Here is a 26,462-nt window from a genome sequence, read left to right as displayed (position 1 = left end):
ACATTAAATCATTCACGCCGTTTGGTAAACACGTCCCTCTCAAAAATTCTTTACGAGGTACACAACTGTTAAGAAAAAAAATCGTTTGCACCAATCTAACCGGGTGCGATTATTAGCACGCTCTTTTTCCAAGGTCCCTTCTTATTTCAGACGCGGCGCGACGTTCGTTACAAAATTTCTCAGATCTTGAATAAAAATTAATTGTTGGCGTTTGGCCCTGGCTCGGAGCCTTCGACGTGCGTGTGACAACTTGTTGCACACGAAAAACTACTCTCTTCCACGCAAAACGAGATCTTTTCGAAAATATTCTACAGAGAAAAAAATCGCCCCTCGGGGGACTCTTCTCGGACTGATCTCGTCCGGTTCTCAAATAAAAACGTCAATGGTCCATGCGCATAAAACAATTTTACGATTCCCGAAATTGCTCAATTTTTTATTCGACTTTACGTCGTTGTCTTTCAAGTGCTCTCGTTTATTTTTATTGCGTTTATGATTGACTCGAAATTATTCGTACAGAAAATTTGTTTTTCTCTAAAATCAACGATATTTACACTATCTCGGTTTATATTTGCAAAATGTATGTTATTTGACCCCAATTTTTGTTAGATACCACCCGGATGACTGTGTTGTTACAGTTAGAGAAAATTGACGACACTATTTTTGAGTCACATTTTTTTACAGTGACAGCAGAGTTTATTCAAGCCTTCGCTCTTGATTTACATTCAAAATCAAAAATTGCACGTTTTTGAAAGTGATTTCTAAATATTTAAAACTGTTTCAGTTATGCGAATCAAAAATAGCAATTACGGACGAAAGAAAAATGTTATAGCGGAACACTTTTTATTAAGCAGATACAAATCTGAGAGAATTTTCCGTGATTTATCGAAATTTCCTAATAAACTATCAACTATGTACTCATTTCACAACTATTCTTGGTGATGACTAATACTTGAACCATTTTTTAAGAGATTAATTCAATGTACATTTTTGTTTAAAGACCAATATGCCAATTGGTCAGATTAAATATCTCTCTTCATTCAAAAAGCAGTAGAAAATGCTTAGAATCATGCAAAAGAATATTTCATTTCCCGTCTTTTCTATTTAATTGCATTCCTATCAAGTTCATGGGTTATGCCTTTAAGGCTAAATAAACAAATTTGATTACTTTCCTTCTTTAAAACTGTATGGGATTTTAGCAATTCACTGTGCAGTTAGACTTCATTCAAAAATCCTCTTTGCAAAACAAACATTTACTTTATAAACAAAGAAAATAAACAAGTGTCCAAGTAGCTAAAGCAAATGATAAATTACGTAAAAATACCTTCAGATCTTATAAATAAAAAAATCCTGTTTTATCTTTCTTTCGGCACTAAAAAATGTATTTCTAAATCACATTAAAAAATACCTGCTTGGTTCCATTAAAATCCACGAAAGTCAAGTCGAAATCTTTAAATTATCTATTTTTATCTGTGACTCACACTGTATACTCCACCCACAATAAAAATTTTTGCAAACAATTTCACTCTACTGTAAACTAAGAGGGCAAATAAAAAAATCTTTCGCATTTTACGCGTTTCATCAATGAACTTGTTATCACCAGGATAACATGCGGTAAAGATGTCGACATTGACGGCAATTGTTTGTTATCAGCGTGCGCCTTATTATTTATACTCTTATCACAATTAAGGTTACATTCAAGGTCCCTCAATACCGTCCGCAACACTTTAAAAGTTTAGTTCACGCCATCGCTATATAAAGGTAAGAAGGTGTAAGCTTATCAACATATTATTATATTGGTCTTTATCACTGCAAACAAATTTTTCCACGTGATAATATTTATCCAAGTCTTCCCGTTTTCCCCACTTCATTACCTACCAGTTTGTAGTCTCCCTAGTGAATCATTTCGGATCTCACGAACGCTCTTGTCGTTGTGGAAATAAGCACGAGTCGCCGACGAGCGTCCCACAACAACAAAATCAAGTGAAGAAAAACTTCCCGAAACTAATTGACATGCACAGGGGGGGGGACTCTACGAAAATCGCACCAAGCGATTACTTGAGATGCATTTATTTTAAACGTCAAATCTTTTGCCCAAGAAGAAAAATTCCAAATTTTTCGAAACCAACAAAATTTTGCCCCGTTGCCAAGATTATTTGTTTGAAATGGTTAAAAATGTCGGGAAACGTTTGCAAGCTTCACTCTCTTTCTGATTAATTTTTTTTTCTGCATCTGCTACTCCTCCGCTTGCCGCGCTTATTTTCAATTGTCTACTTCGCTGAAAGCTCATTTACCTTCCAATACTGTCACTGGTAACGCTGCTGCACTCGCTCCCTTCGTCGCTGGGAAACTTGGTGGGCCTGTGGGGTTGTCCCATCGACGTCTGCGAAGTGGCCGTGTGCAACGTGGCGGGCAAAGTCGCCGAACCGTGGTGTACCTTTTCACCTTGATCGCTTCCGGTGCCACCGTTAGCTCCGCTACCTTCAGATCCGGTCGCTCCGGGCCCTATGTACCACGCTACGGATTATAATCATGGTGTTACAGTGCGGTGCGTAGCCATGCTTCCATTAGATTGTGCGTTATTATGCCAGTTTTTATTCAGTGGTTAAAAAAACAAACTAGATACAAAATACGCATTAAATCTTATTACACAATGTATTAGTGCCCTTTCGTTTATCTGTTTTACGGTACGAACATGCAGACCAATTGGCTTACTTGAGCTAATATGGAAATTGCGCAAAGAAAAGGGGACCAAAACACCACCTATGGAAATTCGTATGGTTCAGTAGTCGCACACTCCACATTGTCTGCACAAAGCTTGATTTTTTTGCGAGAATCGAAACTCTCAACATTTAACAAGTTCACTCATGCATCAAGAAAAAAATTAAATAACGCCTCGACGCTGTCGTGTCGTGCATTATTCAACTTGTCCTGTCTGTACAGTTCTAACAAGAACACAATCAAAATTACCTTCGACTAGTATTTGTACATTTGATATTAGTTAGGGACATTTTCCGGTAGCATTAAACGAGAAAACAATCAGATTGGATACAAGTGGTGACAACTACATATCGAGAAAAAAAAATCAAGCAAAGTATGGTCGATTTATATGATGAGAACCCAAAAAACCACTCAAAAACTACTCGAATGTGTCGTCGTGGCGTCGCGAAATTCCTACTTACTCGAGAGCTGGCTGATGTTGTCGGCGCTGCCGAATTTGTTCTTGATCAGGTGGGCAAACTCCCTCGGCTTCGACATGACGGATCCACTGAACCCGGTGATACCATCGCGAATGTTTCCACCCACGTTCCTGAGATAAGATAGCGTTTTAAACGATTCCTCGCCGAATCCCCATGGACGATAATGTGGAGAACGGACTTACTTCAAGCCTTGTCCCATGTCGCGCAGCACTTCTCTGGGGGGCCTGTGGCTCTGCACCAGTCCGTGGGTCTCCAACTCGTGGACGCGCTTCTGGTACGTGTCCAGCTTCTTCTGCAGCTGCGATATGACCTGTGCGCTCTTTTGATTCTTCTTCTCGAAAACCGCCTTGATCCTCTGGACTTGCTGCTTGTCGGCGTTTGCTGCCAGCTTAAGGTATTCGTTCACGTTATCTGCAAACGGCAAAAAAACCGTACAAGAATTTCTTTGTTGCAAACAAACAGGTAAACTGTGCGCCAAAAATAAAACCGATTTGTGCACACTTTCGCAATTAGCTCGGGTTGCTTTCTAAACACGACCTGAAACAATAAACTTTGGATTTTTGCGGAGATGAGCGAATTGGCTCAATTTGCGATCGATTGGTCCGGACGGCGGCAACGTTTTCCTGTTTGTTTATCCGCGAATTTGTTAGTTTTCCTCAGTTTACAACAGTCTCATCCAACTAACCCAATTTTTAAAACGGCTGGGAATATTCAAGGTAAATCGAGTCGCTTTTAATCATATCGTATAAACCGGTACTTTACGATCGTAGTGCTATCAATTAGACGAACGTGATGATGTAACGACGGAAATTTTTCGGGAACAAAGGAGCAAAAGTTCGATAAAATTCAAATATCGTCCTAGATTGCGTTGTCACGATGTGGTGAGAAATTGTGGTTTTGCATGTGGGGGCACCGATAAAAACTAAACAGAATGGATGGGTGCTCGTGAATCCTGCACCCGATTAAACCAGAAATGATAATTCATTACTGGTCGAATTTAATTCTACTCTGGATTTGTTCCCAAACAAATAATTTTATCAAATTAACTACATTGACAACTCTTTTCTATTAACTTCGTGACATGCCACCCGAGAATTAAAAGGGCAAAAGAATTCATAATCGCAAGAATCCACGCATTACATTTGCACATTTTCCGCTCGATTTAGTTTTTTAAGATTTGCCACGAAAGAGGTCCACCCAGTTCGTTTGATAAGATTTATGCCGTGCAAAGTATGCAGATGACGTTTTTTGTTACAAATTTAAATTTGATGTATGGTAATCGCAACTAAGTCCAAGGTTAAAAGAAGGAAGTTTTGTTGTAACTTGGCAAAATCAACTAAAAAACAATATCCTGTGACATACTTATCAACCGCAACGTTATCACTCAAATAATGATATAATTCCGTGAATATCATTCCGCGCCCTAATTTCTCTTTGTTGCTTATCGAGGTTCAGAAATATCTAATAACTCAATAACTTGTAATTACGTTATTTTTATCGTGAATAAAAATAAACTGCAATATGAACAATACGTGTATTACATAAACACTCATGTTTTATCTTCATTTTTGACAGGTGAATTGTTGAGAACGCACTTAAAATATTAATTAAACAATGACTATGAACATATGGCTGTCGATGTGAAAATTATCTTTTAAAATGAAAAACAAAATTTACATTTTAGTCAGGTCTTTTATTCGTTGGACAAAGTTTAAAAGCAGATAACGGGCGTTCAAAAAATGTGTTAATGATTTTCAATTTACAACAAAATGACGATCAAAGTCAGATCAGATATCTGAAAAAACTGTCAAAGCATACCAACTAAAAACACATGCTGTAAGAGAGAAAATCAGTGCCTGCTTGATCACAATTTCTTTGAACGCTCGTTACCTTACTATTGTGCAAAGTGTCTATTAAAGAACGTATATCAAGAGTCCTGTGGCTCTATAATTTTATTGTCTCGAACTATGTCGAGCCGTTAAAGTTGTCAAACGTCAACTGTCAAATTATTACACCTTAGCGTCACTTGTGAGTTCCGACGTCTTAAGTTGTTTTACTTGTGAGTTTTTTCAGTTTTTCTATATTCTAATTACTTTTCACCTTACAACAGTGTTTATTAAAAATCTGTCATTAATAGACTTACATAACTTCTATTTTTCTATTTGCTATAGAGCGGCAAAAATCAAATATATTCGAATTCCACAGGACTCCTGATATAGGTTCTTTTAGAAACACTTTGTACCATAAAAAAACATGTCTGGGATTAGAGGCTCTACGCTTTCTTGCAGTAAATCATTCCAAGCATAGTTATCCTTACTCAAAACTGATCTATAGTTGTAAAGTCTTATCCATATTCATTATAAGAAGAGCAATACAGGGTGATTTTGAAAGTTGTGCAGATATTTTAATGACGAGCTACTGGCTTCATGTAGAACTCGGAAAAATGTTTAAAAAATTCTATGTCAAAAAATAAAATGACATTTATTTTTTGAGCTACAATTTTTTTTAATTGCTTTTAGTATTCTACGTTGTCAAACAACCTCGTAGGTAAAATTTCGGCACATTTTAAAAATACACCCTGTATATCATATTTTATAAAACGTATATATTTATATATTTTTTCCGAGTTCTACATGAAGTCAGTAGCTCGTGATTAAAATATCTGCACAACTTTCAAAATCACCCTGTATCGACTAACTGCAAAGTTCTTTTAGAAGCATTTCCCAGCTCCACAACTCTAGAGAGCAGTTATCAAGCATGCTTGGAATAACTTACTACACTCATAACCAATTGCTGACTTTCGACGCAAACAGACCAAAAATCATTACATTTTTTAATTTCATGTAATTGACAGAAAATGCAAAAAGGAATTGTTTTTGGGACACGTGCCGCATCTGACACCCGCATTATCGATTTCCAAATTCACGGAAATCTTCGACTAAGCCGGGAGAGCATTTTTTCCGGGAAATTTTATTATCTTCCCGAGAAACTTCCTTGCGAATCTCCAAAGCCTTTCATAAATAATTAAGAAGATATTTTTGGAGATCCGCAAGTTTACGCCGCCGTCGATAATTCCGAACGTTCGCTGATAAATACGTAACATCGAGGAAAAATTGCAGGCGAATAGGAAAACTGAAATTTCCTGCACGATTAAAGAGCAATTACTGTAATAGTCTTGTCAATATTTAATTTTAATAACGTCTGACGATCCACTATTAATAACTTTCCGGCAGCGCAACGTCAAACCTCGACTTGCTGCTCGGAAAATCGCTTTTAACAGGACCCAAAAACGCAAAAAAGGCGGAAGATTTAGTAAATTAAGAGTTTCCTACCGACTCCCAATTTTTTCCACTAAGCGGTACACGAAAACTTTCTTGTTTCCTTGAGCCCAATTAAGCATGGTATTTTCTTCGACATCCGCCACGTTAGAGTAATTAAGTGGGGCCGTAATGGGGCAGGAAATGATCGGCGAAATAAATTTGTCCGCGATGAACATGCAAATCTTTCGGGTACACCCGATTGCACCGCAATCCGCACCAAAACTCACCATCTCTCATTTTTTGTTCCGTTTTTATAAGATCTCTCACTCTAACTATTTTATTCGATAACTGTTCAAGCGTGGCACTAATTTTAGGGTCGATGTTGTCCGTCTCATCGTCCTGTTTGACGTGCTCGGTGCTACCGTTGGAATAGTAGGACGTGTAGCACAGGTCGGAGTTGTCGGTTTCTGCGGTCCCCGTCGTGTCGTCCAGGTTGAAAGAATGTGCCGCCGCATCCTCCATGTCCGTCCTGTTCGTGCTGGTCGTCGGTGAACGGTGTCTAGAGGGCCGATGCGAATGTGTCGTCACTCCACCATCTTGAGACTGGAACAGAACGACAGATGTAATAACGGAGCACGCGGACAATAAGCCGCTAATTATTGACTAAATGTTGCATATTCATGAGAGATTCATCTCGAACGTACCATTAATATTTCATTAGGGATCAACCATTCGTAATGGTCGTAGTCGGTGTCCATCGCCAGCATGATGGCGACGGAGATTGTACCGATTTTCGCGATATCAAAAGCTCAATTCACTTCCACCGGGAGACGTGCAGGACAATTCTATCACAAAAATTGTTTGCAACAATTCATTTCTTTTTCTCCGGAAGGAATCGACGAGCAAATTTAAATTTATAATTTACGCGAGCCTCGATGAGTTATAATGGAGGGGTGAGACATGCAAGCAGCATCGTTCTTGGCAGACTCACCCTGTATATTGTTCTCATTGCACCAAAAACGGGAGCACGCTACCAATTAGAGCTCCGAAGAATGAATGAGCAAATATCAGCTATACTGCTAAAAGCAATGTAAACAACAATTACTCCTCGAATTACACAACTCTTGTACCAACTACGACCACTTGGGTCGAGTAAACATAGGATTAGTCACATTGTTAATGTTTATAGCGATAAACAAATTGTTGCAAACAATTTCGAGGGGGACAACATAAAATGTTAACGACCGGTCGTTCGCAAAAATTCCGGAAAACTCGTACACCTCCGGAATATTTCCGGTTTGCGAAACTTTTCCTCGTCGAGGCGGTGTGATTTTCCGGCTTTAATGTCGAACAGATGTTCCTAAATTGTTTCCACTTGTTTTTTTCAAGCAATTGTGGACATTTAACCGCTGGCATTGGACTTGCTCTTAACCTTAACCTGACGAGGCCCGTTTAATTTTTTCCGAGTCGTTTCGTAGGTTTCTGCTGGGGGAGACGAATCGGGGGGCGGTCAAAGAAAATGAAAAATCGAGCAGGAAATTTTCCTGCGGCTGCTGTGACAAAATTACCGACGATGTGTCCGTCCAGCTCCTCCCAGGCGAAATTGCCGAGGAGTTTTTAACTCGGCAGTGAAATTTACAAACCCCTTGGAGGAATTTTACATTAGCCGGGACGGGGAACGAAATTATCCATTCTTTTCATCTGCGCATTCTCTGACAATTTCGTGATTTGCCGACACATTTTAGCTTTTTGTCTAATCATAAGGGATGGTGTGGCCACGTCTGCCCTGAGTCGTGTCGCATAATTAATTAAACACCCGCATGGCAGAAATGTTGAAACGAATAAAACGTACAAAATTATTAAAAATCCAATCTGACATAATTCCAACAGTTGTAATTTTATTTCTTGAAATTATCGCCTAGCAAGCGAAGTAGTCCAAAAGGAGTCATAAAAGTACGAAACGAATAAAACTGCAAATGTCAATATACACTCCTCCACCTTTGTTCCATTCATTAAAGTGATAAGTTTTACAGGGAAATGATAAGAAATATAACGATCGACTTGTTTTAAAACATAAAAATTTTATTATTTCTTTATCTCAAACATTTTCTTTAATTTGCATTATAATGAGTGGGTCTCAACCAATGATTATTATTATTACGTAGGTTCGTAAAAAAAATAAATGCCACTATTACTTATTAGCACTAGTTGCTTCTGGACTAGTTCTCACCGCAATTACTTTTTTATTACATAATAATACTTGATTGTTACCAGGAAGAAAAAAAATTATGCGAAGGTGTATTATCATATTTCAACAAGAAATGTTATAAAACTTATTAACTTTGACCGACAAAGTGATAAAAAGCGTTGAAAACAAACTTGGTATTTCTCGTAACAAGTTAACCGCGAAATTTTTTTGTTAGATTTTATTTGGAAAAAATCTCCCAACTGTTTAAGCTTGAAAGATATAAAACGTTATAAAAATGATTCGAGCAAGCATTTTAAACAGATGCAGGAAATAGATGTTAAATAATTATTATTATGCAACATGTGTATAAATAAACCATTATTTTCCTTACAAGGGGGAAGTTTACAGACACGAGTGTAGCGAGTAAAAGAAGTGTTACATAGATAACTTTTTGCAACACCATTGTTTCTGTAAAATAAAATGATAAATTATTAATAAAACTTCAAATTATAAATTAGGTTTCTAAAGCGTAAGGTAGGTGATAACGAAGCAATTCGAGTTATTTTACCACATGGTAATTTTGGTACATATTTTCTTTACTTGTAGCAAATTACGCAATGTTTGGTAAAGTGCGACTGCGCTAAAGTGTGAAATAAAGTTTCTCCACGACTATTAAAGAATGAATGCATTCTTGAAAGAATAATACATATCAATTCCACGCTCCGTGTTAGAATATACTGAAATCCACGGCTGTCGGCCAATCACATCCCTCGTATTTTCATTCTACAACGGCAACCGCTAAACGAGGCACAATTTTAATTGTCAAATATTAAAAATTAAATTAAAATTAATTTTCAAAGATTGTACGTCCAGAAAGTATAGTCTTCAACTCGCGTATAATGGCTGTTATTCACTCGGATGATTCCATCACTCGCCTATGGCTTGTGTTGCAATTTTCATCCTCTTAAATAATTGCCATCATTATACATACGCTCATTGAAGAATGAACTATTCCCAAACTGTGAAATCAAGTATGTATGTACTTTATTTCACTTATAAAAAAAGGTCCACTTTACGACAATGATTGAGAAACAACTACTTTTTTTAATGATGGTGCAAATATAATGTTATTTTTTCTACTTTGCGTTCGTACTGATGCTAGGTATTACGATACTGTTTTGCATATCGTAATAGGAAAAGGCCTGATATAATAATAATAATACTAAAAACAGTGAAATTTAATTTTTTAATGTTAACGGATACTGTGGTGTCGCGGCAGACCGCATTTTCATAGCCGCGTTTAAAATATGTTGCCAACTGGCGCTAAATTCCCCAGACTTTCAAATTATTTTTTTTCATTGAAAAAGTGGCAAAGTAGAAAAAATACTGTATGACATCTCGTTTATAAGGCATTTTATCGCACTTACTCCTTTAGGGCACTCCTCGCTACGCTCGTCGTGCTCTAAACCCGTGCGTACGATAAAATGCTTCTTATAAGACTCGTATCATAATATACTATTACAAACGATCATGCACAAGGGGAGCTTAGAAATTTTCTAGCCTGACCTATCCACAGTGATCTTTTCAACTGATCCTGAATGTTAAATTAATATCATTTGTAAGCATGCAAAAAAAATGAAAGTCATACCTATTGTTTGACAATAACCTCTTAACGTTTATCGGTCGTGTAGTCTAAAAAGACGCATTGTACTGAGCATGGAGTGGTTATAAAATATTTATTAAAGAGAGCATGACCCCAAAAGAAATTAAAACGATATGGATCCTACGTTGGATGAGTTTGCACTTTCATATGTGACGATCAAAAATTCCAAAATTCTTTTCAAAAGTGAGAGCATTCATGACGATCCTCACCATCAACGTTATCAAATCATGCAACAATTAGCAAAGTCCATGAAGTGAAGAAGACCGTCAGTATTGACAGAGAAAGGGTGAGAGGAATGGTGCAGAAGGTCTTTTCACTACGACCAGTCACCTGGCTGCACCTTGGCAGTTCCTATGACAAAACTTTACCAAGATTTTGCTCTAAATTGAAAATTCCTTCTAGCAATGACAACAAATTTGCAACTTAAAAAAAACTTCATTTAAAATGAACTGCAGCGTCCACTGGAACAAATGCTTCGTTTTCGAAAAAAAAATTACAGGAAAGTTAAAATTTTGAAATAATCTTTTGCAATCGTAAAATTTTAAATAGAAATTTAACGAACATCATCTTCGTTGAAGTTATAAAGGGACTCTATACCCAGTGATGAGAGATTTTGCTCGTGCGATTTAACAGTTTTATAGAACATTATTTCGACCTGATTGGATCAGTTCTCCTTATGTAGCTTTGATGCCGAGTGTAATTGCAACCTTGCGGGAAGAGTTTTTGGTAATTTTATACCGAATAAAGGTGGGCTAAAAGCCAAAGAGTTGAAAACCAAAATGTAGGAGCAAATTAAAGAAAAATCTTTTATGCTAAAATTACATGTTGTGTTGTTATTAAAATATAAATTCTCATTGTTTCCAGCCTCCGTGTAACATAAACCTGTTTATTATTGAAAATCATTGAACTGGAAGAGATGTTTCAACAACAATCCTGATATACATATTTTCTTTTGTTTTTGCGGTTCGTTCGCATAAAATTACACTTGTTCTAGTCATTTCAATGTTGCAGTTTCATATTTACACATGTTAAAACTAACGATATTGTGGAAATTTCTGATCGGAATCGAACAGCCAATTATGTCGTTCGTACACGTTGTAATCATTTGAAATTAAATTGGAACGTGTTTTTTCATAAAATAAATTAATACATTAACGAATCCAGAATAGAAATTTCATTAAACAAAAAAATTATAAACTGACGTCAGCGACCATCGAGCCATTACATTTATTTATAAACGGACCCATACATAATTAATGCGAATGTTGCATTAATAAATAACGATTTCAAATGAGTCTCTTTAGGCGGCACCTCAAGTCCTATTGCAAATTTTGTTTTGTTCCGATCCGACATAACTCAAGGTAAAAACCTATGTTACTTATTGCAACCGGTGCAAGCGAAATTAATATCGCGACTTAATTGTTAGTTGAAAGTTCAAACATAATAACGACGTCAATTTCCGTTTCCTTCCCAGCCTGTTCCACTTAAAAAAAATCGAAACCAATCTAACGCTGTGTTGAAAATTCGCACGGCGGTGTTTATGCACCAGATCATCGATTTCCTCCGCCTTCGGCTCTAAATTCTTACATGAGTCCGACTAATCGGATTTTTCTCGGTCGTATATTTACATTAAAGGCCGATCAATTGTGCAGTTCTCGGCGAAAGAGACGAATTATTTCGTGATTTTCTTGCGACATGACAGGATGTTGAAGTGCACGATAGATCTTCCGTCACCAATAAACAAACAACCCCTTCGACAACACCTCCGCACTCGACACAAGAAACTGCACCTCCGCGATGGACAAATTATCACGGAGTGGAGTGCTCGCTCGACGTGCAACACGCAACCCAAAACACTTTACCACAACTCACGAATCCTTCCCGGGCTGGCCGAATTTGCATAATTGTCTAATTCCTTTATTAACCTATGGACGTATTAATTAGTAACGTAACGTGTATTGGAAAAATCACGGATAAGCTATCACGAACCGTGCCCGGGATTTAAACGCGACTGCTTTTTAACGGCGCTAAAATGAAAACCTGATAATTATTACGTAGCAATATCCAATGCCATTGTTCCACGGGAAGAAATAATATTCGCTCGACTTCGACGGTAAGGGGAACGGTTCAAGGCTCGCGTACCCACACAATAGAAGAACATTTCGCTGCAAAACGCGACTGAAACATTGCGAACCCCAGGACGTGGTTCAACTGATAATCGAACGGGTTAACTGCAACACGTGTCGGAAAGATAATCGCCGGAAAGTGAACCCTCGCGGATTTTGTGCGCTGGGGCGGTCCGGCCCGTGAGGGGTTGAAAGCGGAGACACAACACGTCTATTAGTGACCCCGTTACGTAACTACACTGACAATTCAAAACTCTCGTCTCTTGCTGTTCATATTTCATGTGAGAAATGATCCATTCGTGTCTCAACTTAAATAATTCACCCTGATCGATACTCGGCAATAATGGATGGCCATCCATCTGTGACTTTATCGTTCAATTTTAAAACAATGCCAAGCAACACACCTCGGCCCGGCCCTCGTCTGCATTAATCCGCTCTTTAATCGAAATTAAGGTCGCCAAAACTTTTTAATTAAACAAATGGCAGGCGAAAGAGCCGCCGCAACGTTTTTAATATCAAACGCGACGTTGACAGAGTCGCTCTCCCCCTTGTCCCAAACGTTTCAACGTCAATTTGTCGGGGCCCCTGTACGGATTGAAAGGTGACGACGACTGTTATAATAGTTGCAACCTGCGAAATTTCACTTTCCACGCACTCCGATCAATTCGAGATCGATTATCCTTCTATTTACCCAGCAAAATTATACACACCGGAGGGTGTTCCAACGATTATTTTTTCAAAAACATTTAGCCTTGTACAGAAGGATAAACAATAATAATAAACACGACTCTTGAAAACCTTTACATCTTAAATTAAGAAGGGTAACGTGGAGCAGCAGTAGCTGCAAATGTTATGATAACATACAATGTTTATTTAAAATACTCGTAATTAATCATTCTGTACACAAATTCTGACCTAAAAGCCAGGTCAATGATATAATAATTCTTTTTCGGCCTCCGTCTAGAAACACTGATTTTTCATTCGTCTAAATCGTCTGGAAACTAGCATTTTCCTGCCTAGGCAAGAAAATCGACACAGGAATTTTTAATGAAAGATTTTAGGTTGGCAGCACAAAATGTCAGTGTCATGTGACGTTTTTGTACAATTTGTGTAAAATATTGATGTCGGGCAGATTTGTATCCTTTATCGCAAGCTGTACATTGTGTATAGCAGTAGGGGCCGAGAGGGGTATCAAGGGATGGGTTAGGAATAACAGAAAAGACGACGACGGTTTTGAATATTTGAGCAACTGGTTGATTTTTGTCGTGACAGTCGCTTCTTGAATCCTTTAAGTTGCCAATGGAAGAATAATAAATTCCCTACCTGGTAATTTTTTAACGAAAATGATTATATTTTGCTTTAAATAAATTGTCGGCCGAAAAATTTGTGTGTATTACACGGCTAGAAAATGTTTTGTAAGTGCTCGCACTTGCAAAATGGCAAAATTGTCACTTGTGTACAATGAGTTTGAAAAAAAAAATAAGCATATGGTACTATTGCGGCCAAAAAATTTCGTCCGTCACTTTCAAGGCCCTGACATGAAGTGTAAACTACCCTTAAGCACCAATAACCTCGTTTTGTTATCGTTATTGTCATTTTGACAATCTGTCATTCAGTCCATCAGTTCAAATTTTGTGAATACAAAGGACAAGTTCCACTCTTACACAATTACCACACGAGCGCTAGTCGCTAGTGGCACTAGAGACTAGAGGCAGACTTGCGGCTATTTTTGGATTAAAGTACCAAACAGAGAACCGTGGAAATTACACGAGTATGCCGTAGTTTTTAAAAAATCAAACGAAAAACATTAAGGCAAAGACAAGGAAATGAAACATTTATTTTTGTTTAAGTACTTAGCTAAATCAAAAGATAAAATGAATGAAGTTTAAAATCAATACTTGGTCATTGCTCCATTGGCGTCAATAACTCGTCTTACACGACGCGAGATGGAGAGGCATAAATCTCTGTGATAATTCCTATGTAATGATTGCCATGCATTAGTAATCGCAGTCAAAAGTTCTGCCCTATTCCGAATCACTTGTCGTTGTTGCAAATTACGAACCAAAAATCTGGACTGCGACTTGGCCAATCAAGAACGTTTATGCTACCATTCTGCTACCCTATGTGCTGAATGCATTGAACAATTATCTTGTTGAAATATGAAGTTAAAATTCGGAAAAATTCTTGAAACTAAAGGCATCATCACGTCTTCAAGAATCCTAACATAAACATCACTGTTGAGCCGATCTTCTAGAGACAACATTAGCCCAGGTCTATCTACTAAAATCCATGCCCATATGTTTGCCGAAAATCGACCGCTCCTTTCCGTTGTATTTGCTTGTATTTACCCCTTCAACAACCGTCATAAAAGAGCTATTGCGTAATCTATGGAGAAGCATATTATCTTCTTCTGCAGTAAATGTGCTAGGCCTCCCTGAGCCTTGGCGTCTTTCAATAGTTCCATTCCATTTTGTCTCCATTTCTGAAGAATGGACGAAATTGTACTTTTAGGTATACGAAGGTCCATCGAAATCTGAGCTTGGGACATTCCTCTTTGTGCAAGAGTTACTATTTTGATTTTATTAAAATTTGATACCGATGGCATTTTGCTTGACTTTCAAAAGTGACAAGTAAAAACATCAATCATAATGACAATAAGGAATGGACTACACCGATTTTTTTGAAATGACGGAAAAATGACGGCCGAAATTTTTTGGCCGCCATAGTACCTGTCTCTATTTAATTTGAATTTGTTTTTCATAACCTTTTGGTTGGTGAACTAAAGATTTACGGATTTGATAGTGGTAACCTCGACCTATTATGGTCTTATCTTGATGATCGATATCAAATTGTGACTCATAATCAGTGCAATTCTGCTAACTTCCAAGGAGGTCGGTATTAGGTCAAAAACTATTTGTGTAGATAATATACAGGGTGAAATTGAAATACATTATAATATGTAAACTCATAGTATTTTCAATAAGTGAATAAACCGAAAATGTGATTAATAAAGTCTAATTTAACTTAATTCCATCCCCAACGAGACGTTTCTGAAAGCTCTAATAAATCGAAACATGAATAGCTGCAAAAACGCTGTAAAAACAGAGTCACAACACCTTACTATGAATGAAATAGCCCAATAGTTATGTATGCAACAAGTGAGTAAAGTATGTAATACGTTTTTTTACGACAAGGAAAATTTGCCGCTCGAGCGAAGCGAGTGCGCAAATCCGCCGAGTAAAAAAAAAGATACTTTACTAACGAGTTGCATACAAATTTTTTTTTTGTTCGACACTGTCAGAATTTGAGAATTTTCTCCTGTGTGAACGGATTTTGTTAAATGTCACAACTTGGCAAAACGAAACTTCAAGCTAATTTTAAACATTTTAAGCGATTTGGAGCCTTGAAGGGGGTCGTCGAACAAAAAAACGTTGTATTCAACTCGTTCGTGTGTAAATTGGGCATTTTTTGGCACGAATGGGCCAATTTACGCACGAAATCATTAAATAAACTACTATTTTGGAGCCCGTAAGTGTAGATAACAATATTTTCGACACCTTCAAAATTTGAAAATTTTCTCCTGTGTAAACCCGTGGACCTTTAAAACGCTCGTTTTACTCACGTTTTAAATTGGCCCACTCATGCCAAAAAAATCCCAATTTACATACGAACTCGTTAAAAAAACTTGTACTAATTATGAATGAAAAATTTTACAATTGCGTTAAAAAATGACACGCCACGGCACTTTTTTTAACGCAAAATGCGTGCAAAAATGAACCGCTATGGCACTTTTTTTAACGCTTCTTGACCGATTCAAAAATCACATTTTATGAACGAATGAAAAAACTTGCACTTTTTTTGACGGACGCTAAAAGACAATTTAAATACACAAAGCTGCAAAAACGTGTAAGAATACATACTATGAAAGAAAACCAAAAACTTTTTGCACCTTTTCTGATGTATATCGATTTCACTCTGTATATAATTTGTGCACATAACCTAATTTTTGTAACACCACACTCGTGAGAAGTGCTGTCACTCCAGAAATAATATGTAAAGTTGCGTCACTTGCAACAGGTTGCATTTAAACAACAACAAAACGCAAAATTTTGGGTTGAGAACATGAATGAATCAATATCAGTTCCATAAAATGTTATGCGTTGATCTGGACACCAAGACGACTTGGGAAGAACCATATTACAAATATGGTAAAAAACAAACCAGTAATAAAATTTTTTGTTCGACAATGTCAGAATTTGAGAATTTTCTCCTGTGTGAACGGATTTTTATAAATGTCACCACTTGTCAAAACGAAACGTCAAGCTAATTTTATAGATTTTAATCGTGGGGCTTTAAAACGCGTGCCAAAAAACCCCAATTTACACACGAACTCGTCAAATAAACTACTATTATTTCCACCTTCTAAGTAAATGACAGTTTACAGGCATTTGTGGTAACTAAGTAAATGAGTAGTTAAGGATAGAGCCCTGGAATATTTTACAGGCTCGTAGAAGAGAGAGAATTTAACTATCAATTGTTGCAATTACACACGTTAATAATGCATTTTGATCCGTTTTCGAAAGTAATTTTCATACCGCTCTTTGGATCGAATCAGTAGAGAACCAGACTTGCAGGGTTGGTAATTCCGTGGTTATTTTCTTGCACTTCAAGAAAATCGCCTTCAAAGTCTTCATCGGTCATTAAAGCCATTCTTTTTTTTTCAACAATTTTCACAAAACTTCTGACAAGTATTTTTGTTGTTTATCTCAACACCATGACGGCGTAGGTATAATTGCCCCACCGCCTTTCATTACAAAATTTTTATAAACATAAATAACAATTAAAAAACAAAATTTAAAGGCTGAAGATGCAAATAAAAGTTTGTATGCAACTCGCTTAGCAATTAATCTTTACTGGGCTTACTGGCTTATGGAGACTCGTTCCTTCGTCACTCGTCACACAAAAGCCAAGGCGCCCGTAAAGATTAATTTACTAAGCGCGTCACATAAATAACTATTATTTAATTTGGCTTCAAGTCATTCTTGTCATCTGTCTAAATTCTTTTTTTTTTTTTTTGAAGAAAAACTCTGTCGTGTCAGAGTTTTAAGTATGTATCTTGAAATTATGACTGCACTTTCCATATACATTTTTAATTGTCTCGTTTATATAAAAGAACACACTTTCGAATTTAACACTTTGGATCATGTAAGACTTGTCTAATCCTGAATTTCAAAGATCGTCTCGCACTAGAAGTGGATTAAGATATTATTGCATAATATCTTGTACTCTTCCAAATCATTTAAAGGATCTACCAAAAGCCAATTTCCAGAAGAAGTAAAAATGTTCTTGATTTAAAATACGTTTCATGCAATTTACATTTTCGTGTTAATCGTTTACGTCGATGATTACAAAATTGTATTTGTAATCTTTAGCACGAATAAATTTTTACTATCATCCTCTAAATGTTCAATTGGACTCATATCAGGACTTTGCAAAGGTGTGGCAAGATATGCGGATCATTATAAATCAATCATTCTTCACCACTCTTTCTTTGTATGTTTGGATCCAGCTGGTAATCTCAATTTTTTAACTTCTTCCTTTCAAGTGCTTTTTTAAAATGTATAAATAAATAATCTATCACCCCTTCAGTTAATACAAGATTTCGCACATCCTTTGCTGCCACACATCTTCTCACTGTAGTTTTTTCTTCTTCACACTTTCTGACATCTACCACTTCCAAATACTATCTTTGCTGATGTAATCCTTTGCAAATTTTTTATCATAATATTTATTTTTCTTGCTATTAGATGGCATCTTCCTAAAGACTCAACCAGGAAAAGAATGTATGTACTTTCGTACCAAAAAATAATCTTGGATTCTTTTCAATTCCAGAAAGCACAACTAGCTTCTTCACGTTTCGCTAGTTTCTTTGGTCGTCCTCAACGTGGCTTGTTCATTATATTGCCTTGCATTCTTGATTTTTTTTATAGAACTCGAGGACTTTTTCTGTTTAATAATCGTGATATTTCTATCTATGTCTTGTTTTCTTTATGCCATTTCAAACCAAATCTCGCTCCCAGTGTGTAATTTCGGATTTTCTTTTACTCATTGTATCCGAACAGACAAAGCAAGAGTCCATTAACGGTACCACCGATTCTAGAAACACCATTAATGACATTTATCGCAGTCTCGATTTCAGAGCAAAATCTGTTGTTACAACTTATCAGCATTTGAACAATTTCGTGGTGTGAAATGTGCCATTTTCTCAACCCATAAATAATACAATCACTATCTATTTCTGCGATTAGCTTTTTACCTTTACTTTCGCTACTCACTGCGCGTCTCAACTCTTTCCCTTTCCCGTCCCATCGAAATTCGCCGACCATTTCTCTTGCGTTTCGACGATCGATCGAAATTTCGGTAACAACCCGAGCACCGTACAAAAACCCCACGGTTTTTATCCACCGTGCAACAGCCCAAACTTGGGGGGTCAATGCACGTCCACGCCGGAGGACTCATTTGTATGAAGAGTGACCACAACAGCCGACCGGAAATTTTCGCCGGATGACGAACACTGAAATCTGTGTGTATTCAACATGTGCACTCTCTTTTCTTCCTTTGTCTGGTGTTGTTTTTTCTTCCGGTGGGACCACCGTTCCTTATCGCCGACTTCGGAAATTCTGCCGAGATGTTTACGGCATTGCGCCGCGAATTCCCCTCGTTAAATCAAAAGCTGACGGGACGAATTTTGTTTACGACGAATTTTACTGCAGGACCGACCCGTCGATCTCCCTTTGTTCGAAAAGAATTTCAAACGGCGATTCCGCGAACCGCGCATTAATTTTTTTTCCTTATTTACCGACAGTCGTGAAACCTGTATTGTTGATAATCTGACTCGTAGATCTTTCAGATAGGTTTATGGGCCCTAGAATTTCCCCGATCGATACTCGGATAAAGTGTGTTTGCGAAAATGCCACCGGGTCCGCCGTTATAGGTTTTAGTCGAAGAACGTCGACTTCGCCGAAGCAAAAACTTTTTTCCGACCAGTGGCGGCTCGTGGGTTTTATTGTTGAGGAGGCAAACTTGAACAAACATAGTAATAATAAATATACCATAATAATAATTTTTTTAAATAAACTATACCGGGTGTCCCAAAATGCTTACCAGTACGTTGTTAAGTAAAAATAGGTAAAAATATTCAATCTTCTTTTTTGTAGAAGATATGAACCTACTGTCGCGAGCAATAAATTTTGGTCGTCAATGTCATTTCAAAATTTGGTTAGATTAACACAAATTTAAAAAATTTCCCTGCCTGATTATGCCCATGTCAAAAAAATGAGAACAAAATGACAATTAATGTCATACAACATGATGATAGGTTATGACATTTACGACTGTTTTACAATTGAGCATTTTCAATTGCGTCAAAGAATGACCTTGGCGACCAAAATTTATTGCTCGCGACTGTACATAATATTTGTTGTATTTTGATTTTTGGTGTCGTTCGATACAAAGGGCAATATTTTTAAAATCATTAAATCTTAAACGCGACTAAACCGTGTTTTCTGTTTCAACAGCAAATAGCATGCAAGGCCAACAAAACAACAAATTTTTGTTCACACTTCCGACTAGTCGTGTGCATTTCTGATACCACGTAACCACGTAGTGTTAAATTACCGTTTCTGCTTTCCACTTACGCATATAAGGCCGATTAAATTTGGTTGTGGCTGATCTTGACTTTTTACAATTTATCGTAAGACAATGAATTAAATGGATGATTTAATAATTAATCAATAACATCTTCGCAATTTGTTTAATTTCCATATCTTTCTTCATTTTATTAAACAATATAAAAATAAATTCTAAAACACGGACTTTTGACCAGGGACCAATAATACCACTCCAAATCCAAAACAAAAACAAAAACGAGCACCTGCAATCTACACTTGTAAACGACCACCGGTGCGTGGTCAAGAGTCAAGACTCGTAAGAGCTCGGATACAGTTCGAGACCCAACAGCGTTCGTTCCCGCGATAGTCATATGTACATGAATCGTGACGTCTGTAAACAAGGCAAGCCTCCGGCCGAAGTCATTTCTCGGGCACAAAACGATTTATTCCGAGAGCCTCGATGCTAGTTAGGCGCATTTCCATGCATTTTCGTCCGCTTAGCGGCGAACAGTGCTGCGCTAAATTAAACTCTGCCTCCGGCCGACAAAAGCAACAAATGCTAACCGCTAAAATCTTCTTGCAACACATTTTTAAGAGAATAATTATCATTTGTAAGCAAATATATTCATAAATATAATGATTTAATATAATATTTAATTAAGTATTATATTTTGTATTTTCTTTTTATTTAATTTTATTTGGGGAGGCACTGCCTCCGTTGCCTCCTCGGAGGAGCCGCCACTGATTCCGACCGTGCCCCAAGGACTATTTACTATCAATTTCCGTAAAAAAAAAAGCGAAACCCAAAACCGAACAATCCTTAATTGGAAAATCCCTCCAAATACTTTCGCTTGGCACATCCACCGGCCAATTACCAGTCGAAAATGCAACACGACCGAGGACAGAACACTCCAAAATGTCTGCGAGTCCGAAACAAAGCGATTCACTCCGCATCCATAATTTATCAGCTTTCATTATTTTAATGGCGTTAGGAGTCAAAACCGAATTACCAACTTGAAACAGATTAGCAACTCCTGGACCGGGAGCCTCCAAATTGGACAGCGAAAATCTGAAGCAGTAATGAAGTGTTCCGGTGAATTTTTAACTGACCCCGTGCCAACCGATAATCTTCAATTAATCATTCCCAATGAATATTAAAGAGCCGCTTGCGACTTGCACTATTTATCGTTGGATAAACTCCAGAGATCAAGAGGAGCGCGGGTGTCAAGGATTACTTCCGAGGAGCGACTACAAAGGACAAAAGAGCGTCGATACAAATAAGTAAAAATTCTGTCCCCGAAAAGGGTAACGTCTTTTCGGTACGACGTCGCAGATTACCCGGAGAAACTGAAGCGGATCTGGACCGGAATAAACACAAAAGAAATTAAATCGCGAACACTGGAGCGACGTTATTTTCGTTGCAATTTCCAGAGAGATGCGGAAGAGCTGAAAAGTGGACGGATTGCGATAAAATATCGTTCAATTACGCCACAAATCTGTGATAATCATGTGGCTTTATTACTTTTATTTCTGGTAGGATCACGTTTGTTGAAATATGTCAAACACGACGTAAAACTTTGACCACAGCGATAGCACTACTTGTGTTTAGGTTGTCATACATTGCATTAGCAGATAATGACCGATTTTGCCAGTTGGGCCTATTAATAAATATCGGTCGATAACAAGCATCGATATTTTCGCAAGACGATCAATTGGAAATGTGGGGTGCGACACTGCAATTAACAAGATGGAGCTGACACATTTAAACAGTCGGTACCTTTGATCAAGCCGTCTGTTTTGCACTGGCGGCTGTTTTAAAACAAACAAACCGTGTAGGACGTCGTGTTACTCGCACACTTCAATCAATCCCGATGAAATTTGCAACGAGCGGACATTGGAATCGATTTCGTCCAGAATCGAAAATACACCGATACTTCGTAATACATCGAGGTCATCAGTCTCCACTATCGCCAATACGAAAATAAAGACATTTTGAACCTTTGCGTTGCGATAACCCGACGCGTGCGTTTCTTCCGATCGTGAATGAACCAACACAATCGCACTTCTATCTTTCCTGCAACAAACTGGAGAAAACTCTTACCTTGCCACTGTCCGAACCGTGACTAAGTGTTTTGGTATGGTGAGGCGCGTGGTGAGTGTGGTGCTCCCGAGGCCGGCATGGCGATGTACTCCTGCTCGATGTTTTGCTTCCAGTCTGTTGGGAAGTTACGTGCAAACTGTCCATTGCACCTAATCTGGAAGCAGACAGACACGCAATCACACCAAAAGTACGATCAACACGGGCGGGTTTTGAAGGGGGGGCAGGTGGTGCGATAACTAATTAGATGACATGTAATTGTAATTATCGGAAAAGCGAGTTTTTCCTCGATGGTTGCTCAACGGAATGACGGGGAAAAGCGACGACTAAACTGAGTTGTGTTGAAATGTACAGTTTTAGAATTTTACGAGGACTATTCGATGGTAACTCTCCTTCCGGTGTGACTAAGTCCCAAAGTGCATTACGATGTGTTGCTTTGAAGGTTTGTTGTCGAGGTGTTCAGGTTTTATTTTTGAGATCCCGCCTCACCAGGAATCCCGCGTTATTTACGGACGCGGGGCTCACACTTGTCAAAAGTGCTTTTATTTTTCATGCGAGCTCTCCTACAACTGCTTCAATAATATTCTGTTTCTTGGAAAAAAAGATTCATCGAAATACGTGTTTCATCTGTGACACCCTAATAAATTTCTATTTCTGAGAACGAAATGTGTCGTTTTAAAATTAATCGGAAAAATTGTTGAATTTTTTTGGACCAGAATGAATTTGTTATGTAGATTTTATTATTGACAAAATTGTTGTGGGATGTCAGCAGAAAATGCCCCAAAAGATGATTCAGTGGTTTGAAAGATAAAACCTAACAGTTACAAAAAAAATCCTTATAAATACCAAGTCGGTAATTGTAATTCCTTTTTTTCTTTACTTGGAAAGACAAAAATACGAACAAAATGAATTTACAACTTCTAACAAGTGAAGTATTTTGTTAAATTTAGTTTTGTTATGAAGAATTTCAGGAACATTTTACTAAGACGCTTAGCAAATTGTAATAAAAACTGTTGATTTTTTTTTTTTTTTTGTTTCGTAGCCTCTGGCTAATTTTTTTCTTGTACCGTATTTTCAAAAAAATAAATGTTACAAAGTTATCAATTTGTGTTAACCTTCAAAACAAAAAAACAACTTTGACGATCTTTTGTAAACTTTTAATTCGCTGGAAATGACACTAACTCTTAATTTTTGCACAAAATATTCAATACTTGTTTACGAGAATACATATCTGTTCTTACTGAAAAAAAAAAAAATCAAAGCTGTGAAAATATGTAAGATTGCCGAAATATGTGACTAATTCGTTACATCACATTTATGTCTCTGTTGCGATAAACTAGAGATAAGGCGAAAAATTAGAACAGCTTCAGAATAATTAGCATTTGTTTTTGTGTGGTTTTAACCTATTTTGTTGTAAACAAATCAAGTGCTCATGAATGATATTTACATAATAAAAGTTTTATAAAAAAGAATACAAAAAGCGGTTTTTTATTAAAAAAAAAATCACTTATAACCTTTAACTTTTTTATATCGGTGTTCATTATTTAAATTTATTCTCAAAGTATGCCCCACGGAAACAGATGACGGATCAGCTAACCTCACTTTTTGCGTTGTTTGTGTTTTACTTTGCAGACTGACGAGTGGTGCGTTCACAATCGAGTCTTCAACGCCACCTTTGAGGTGAAATTTAAATGAACACCCGATATTATTTTATTAACTTATATCGGGTTTTTTTAAATTTCACCTGAAAGTTGGGGTTGATGAGTCAATTGTTAACGCACTACGGATCAGCTGTTTTTACACGAGTGGTGCGTTCACAATCGACTCCTCAACGCCAACTTTGAGGTGAAATTAAAAAAAAACACCCGATATTAATGCAATGGAACATTTCTAAAAAAAATACCAAAATCTCAAGGTTATAAAAATATGTCAATTTAACGAACATGTTAGAAGCGTGAAAAATATGTATTTGCATTTTAAAAATTTTATAAAGAAGCAAGAATGTGAACGTTATATATAAAAAAAACACAATAAAAATCCGATAGATGGGATATTTTTTGTAAAACTGAAGGTAGCATATCATATTTGATATCTGTGACGAAATTATAAACAAAAGTAGTAACATTAACCTATCGTAAACTAAAATAAGTTAAAAATAATAACTTTTTTTGAAAAAACTGTGAAAAATTGTCTAAAGTAAAAATAAGAACAACTTTACTATAATTAGGCATTTGTTCATTTAAACTGTGTATTATTTAATCTATTCTATTGTAAACAAATAACTTAAACTTATAAACAATATTTACGTATTAAAAATGTCATTGAAACACTTACGACCTATTTAAAGTCCAATAATCCTTTAGATAGAGTGTTTTTTGTCAAAATATCTGATCAATGATCATATTCGCTGTAAGAAAACATTTAAATTTTATTTGTTTTGACCTATTTTATTAAAAGTTAAAAATATGAATATTTTCGTTGTGGAAAGGAATTTCGGGAAATAAGCAAATGCTGTTAAAAATAATTTCTCACGTAAAAAACTCGTAGAAACTTTGAAAGAAAAAGTGTTAAACACGTATATTTTTTAAAAATACCAAAATATTCTCAAGGTCGTAAAATATATAAATTTCCAGAATATGTGATTAGTGATTACATTTGTTATTCATCATTTCATGGTCCTGTAGTGATAAATTGGAGACAAAAATGGAAAACAATCAGGTTTTTCTCTTCTGTATTATTATGATTATGAACAAGTTAAAAATTTAAAAAGCAAACGTTTTTATGTGATTTTTAAATTTTTTTTCGGATAACTGTTTTCTATGCCACTCTAATATACATTTCTGGAAAAAAATTTAAAAACCTCAAATTGTTAAAATATTCACTTTCCATCATTTCATCGCTTTGTCGTAAACCAGAAACAAAAATATAAACAAGTCTGGTACTAAACATTATTAATCTTAATTTATTTTATTTTATTTGTTTTCACTTATTTTTTTGTGGAATGATTTAACCGCAAATAACATTTACATAACAAAAATTCCCTAAACAGATGTCACTTGAAAATAAGTTAAAATTATTAACGACACCGTTAAATCGAGAATTTACTCTGTGGTCACGTTAGAGAATTTCTGGTCAAACAAAAAGTGCTAAAAAATCATAACACACGCTGAACTCGTAATGTATGTATGTGTATTATTATTTTGGTGACTGTTTAGCTGTTTCTATTGTGTTAACTTATTAACAAGCACGAGAATAAGAATGGTTTGAGAATTATTCAGTACGTATACACTTATGTTTTGATTTTATCTGTTGGCGGTAACATACGAGTAGATGTGATTCATATCTTTTCAATTTATAATAAAAAGTCTAGAAACCACGCCATTAATTTTAAAACACTTGAGATTGATTAAATAAAAGATAATCACAATTTCCGAAAAACAGTCACCCAAAAATCCCAACTTTCACATTTCAAACAAAAATCTAACGTCTGCACAAAGCAACCTTACCTACACCTCACGAACCACCTTCTACAACAGAATCTTTCTTTTTTTTTGTACCGTGCCTAGCCTTGAATACGATTAAATAAGCACAATTATGATGCATACGAGTAACAAAGAAATGAGTGTGCTTTAGAAAGTTCAGATAAAGAACAGTTAAACCTCGAGTTGTACACAAAAACTCTACTATTGTTAAAGTAATTCTGTTTGAAGTGCATATTTGCAACCAAATAAAATTACGATAATTAATGCGTGCACTAAACAAATAACCTATTGTTTAACTCTGACAAATCAGGATCATAAAACAAGACGACTTAAAATCGAAAGCCTTTACCTCCACATGTTCAAAAGCGTCAACTGCATTTTGGAATTTATTCGCAGCACCGAACCGACTCAAAACACTCGCACAGATCAACTGAAAGACCAAGGAACATCGAACTATCAGTAACTCACAAGAATCCAAGATTAATCATTGCCCTCCACAAACATCAAAATCGTACGCACTGTTATGACGATAACACGGTTATTGACGGATATCGGACAAAATTTGGTCGACTGTCCATGTGCTCGTCCACACTTAAAATACTCCTCTCTCGGGCGACTTTCGTTTCTCCACGACCGAGCTTTATTTTTGTGTGCAATCGGAAATTTCATCTGTCACGGTTACAATTATTGTTTAACGCAAATCACGAACACTGAAAACTGCGCCCGTCGAAGCTTTCACCCAATTGATACACCGAAAAATAATCATTCTTGACAACAA

General features: G+C 36.6%; 1 protein-coding gene across 11 annotated transcripts in view; it reads right to left on the bottom strand.

Moving 5' to 3' along the window:
• Positions 1–26,462, bottom strand: part of Dmtn (transmembrane and coiled-coil domain 2 protein Dmtn) — a 38,559-nt gene that overhangs the window by 10,181 nt on the left and 1,916 nt on the right. For 3 of the 11 annotated variants that reach the window (XM_069062003.1, XM_069061998.1, XM_069061996.1), the window contains exons 2-7: positions 22,206–22,359; positions 6,745–7,060; positions 3,380–3,608; positions 3,180–3,307; positions 2,713–2,760; positions 2,292–2,502 (exon numbers count right to left, since the gene is read on the bottom strand). In XM_069062003.1, coding sequence (XP_068918104.1) covers positions 2,292–2,502; positions 2,713–2,760; positions 3,180–3,307; positions 3,380–3,608; positions 6,745–7,060; positions 22,206–22,349 — 1,076 coding nt within the window. In that variant the 5' untranslated portion in view covers positions 22,350–22,359. The other 8 variants (XM_069062000.1, XM_069061997.1, XM_069062007.1 and 5 more) reach the window with 8 other exon arrangements.

The sequence above is a fragment of the Tenebrio molitor genome, chromosome 1 (genome assembly GCF_963966145.1).
Source record: "Tenebrio molitor chromosome 1, icTenMoli1.1, whole genome shotgun sequence".
In the NCBI taxonomy this organism is placed as follows: domain Eukaryota; kingdom Metazoa; phylum Arthropoda; class Insecta; order Coleoptera; family Tenebrionidae; genus Tenebrio; species Tenebrio molitor.
The sequence above is the reverse complement of the archived record's forward strand: the minus strand, read 5'-3'. Positions and strand labels throughout refer to the sequence as shown.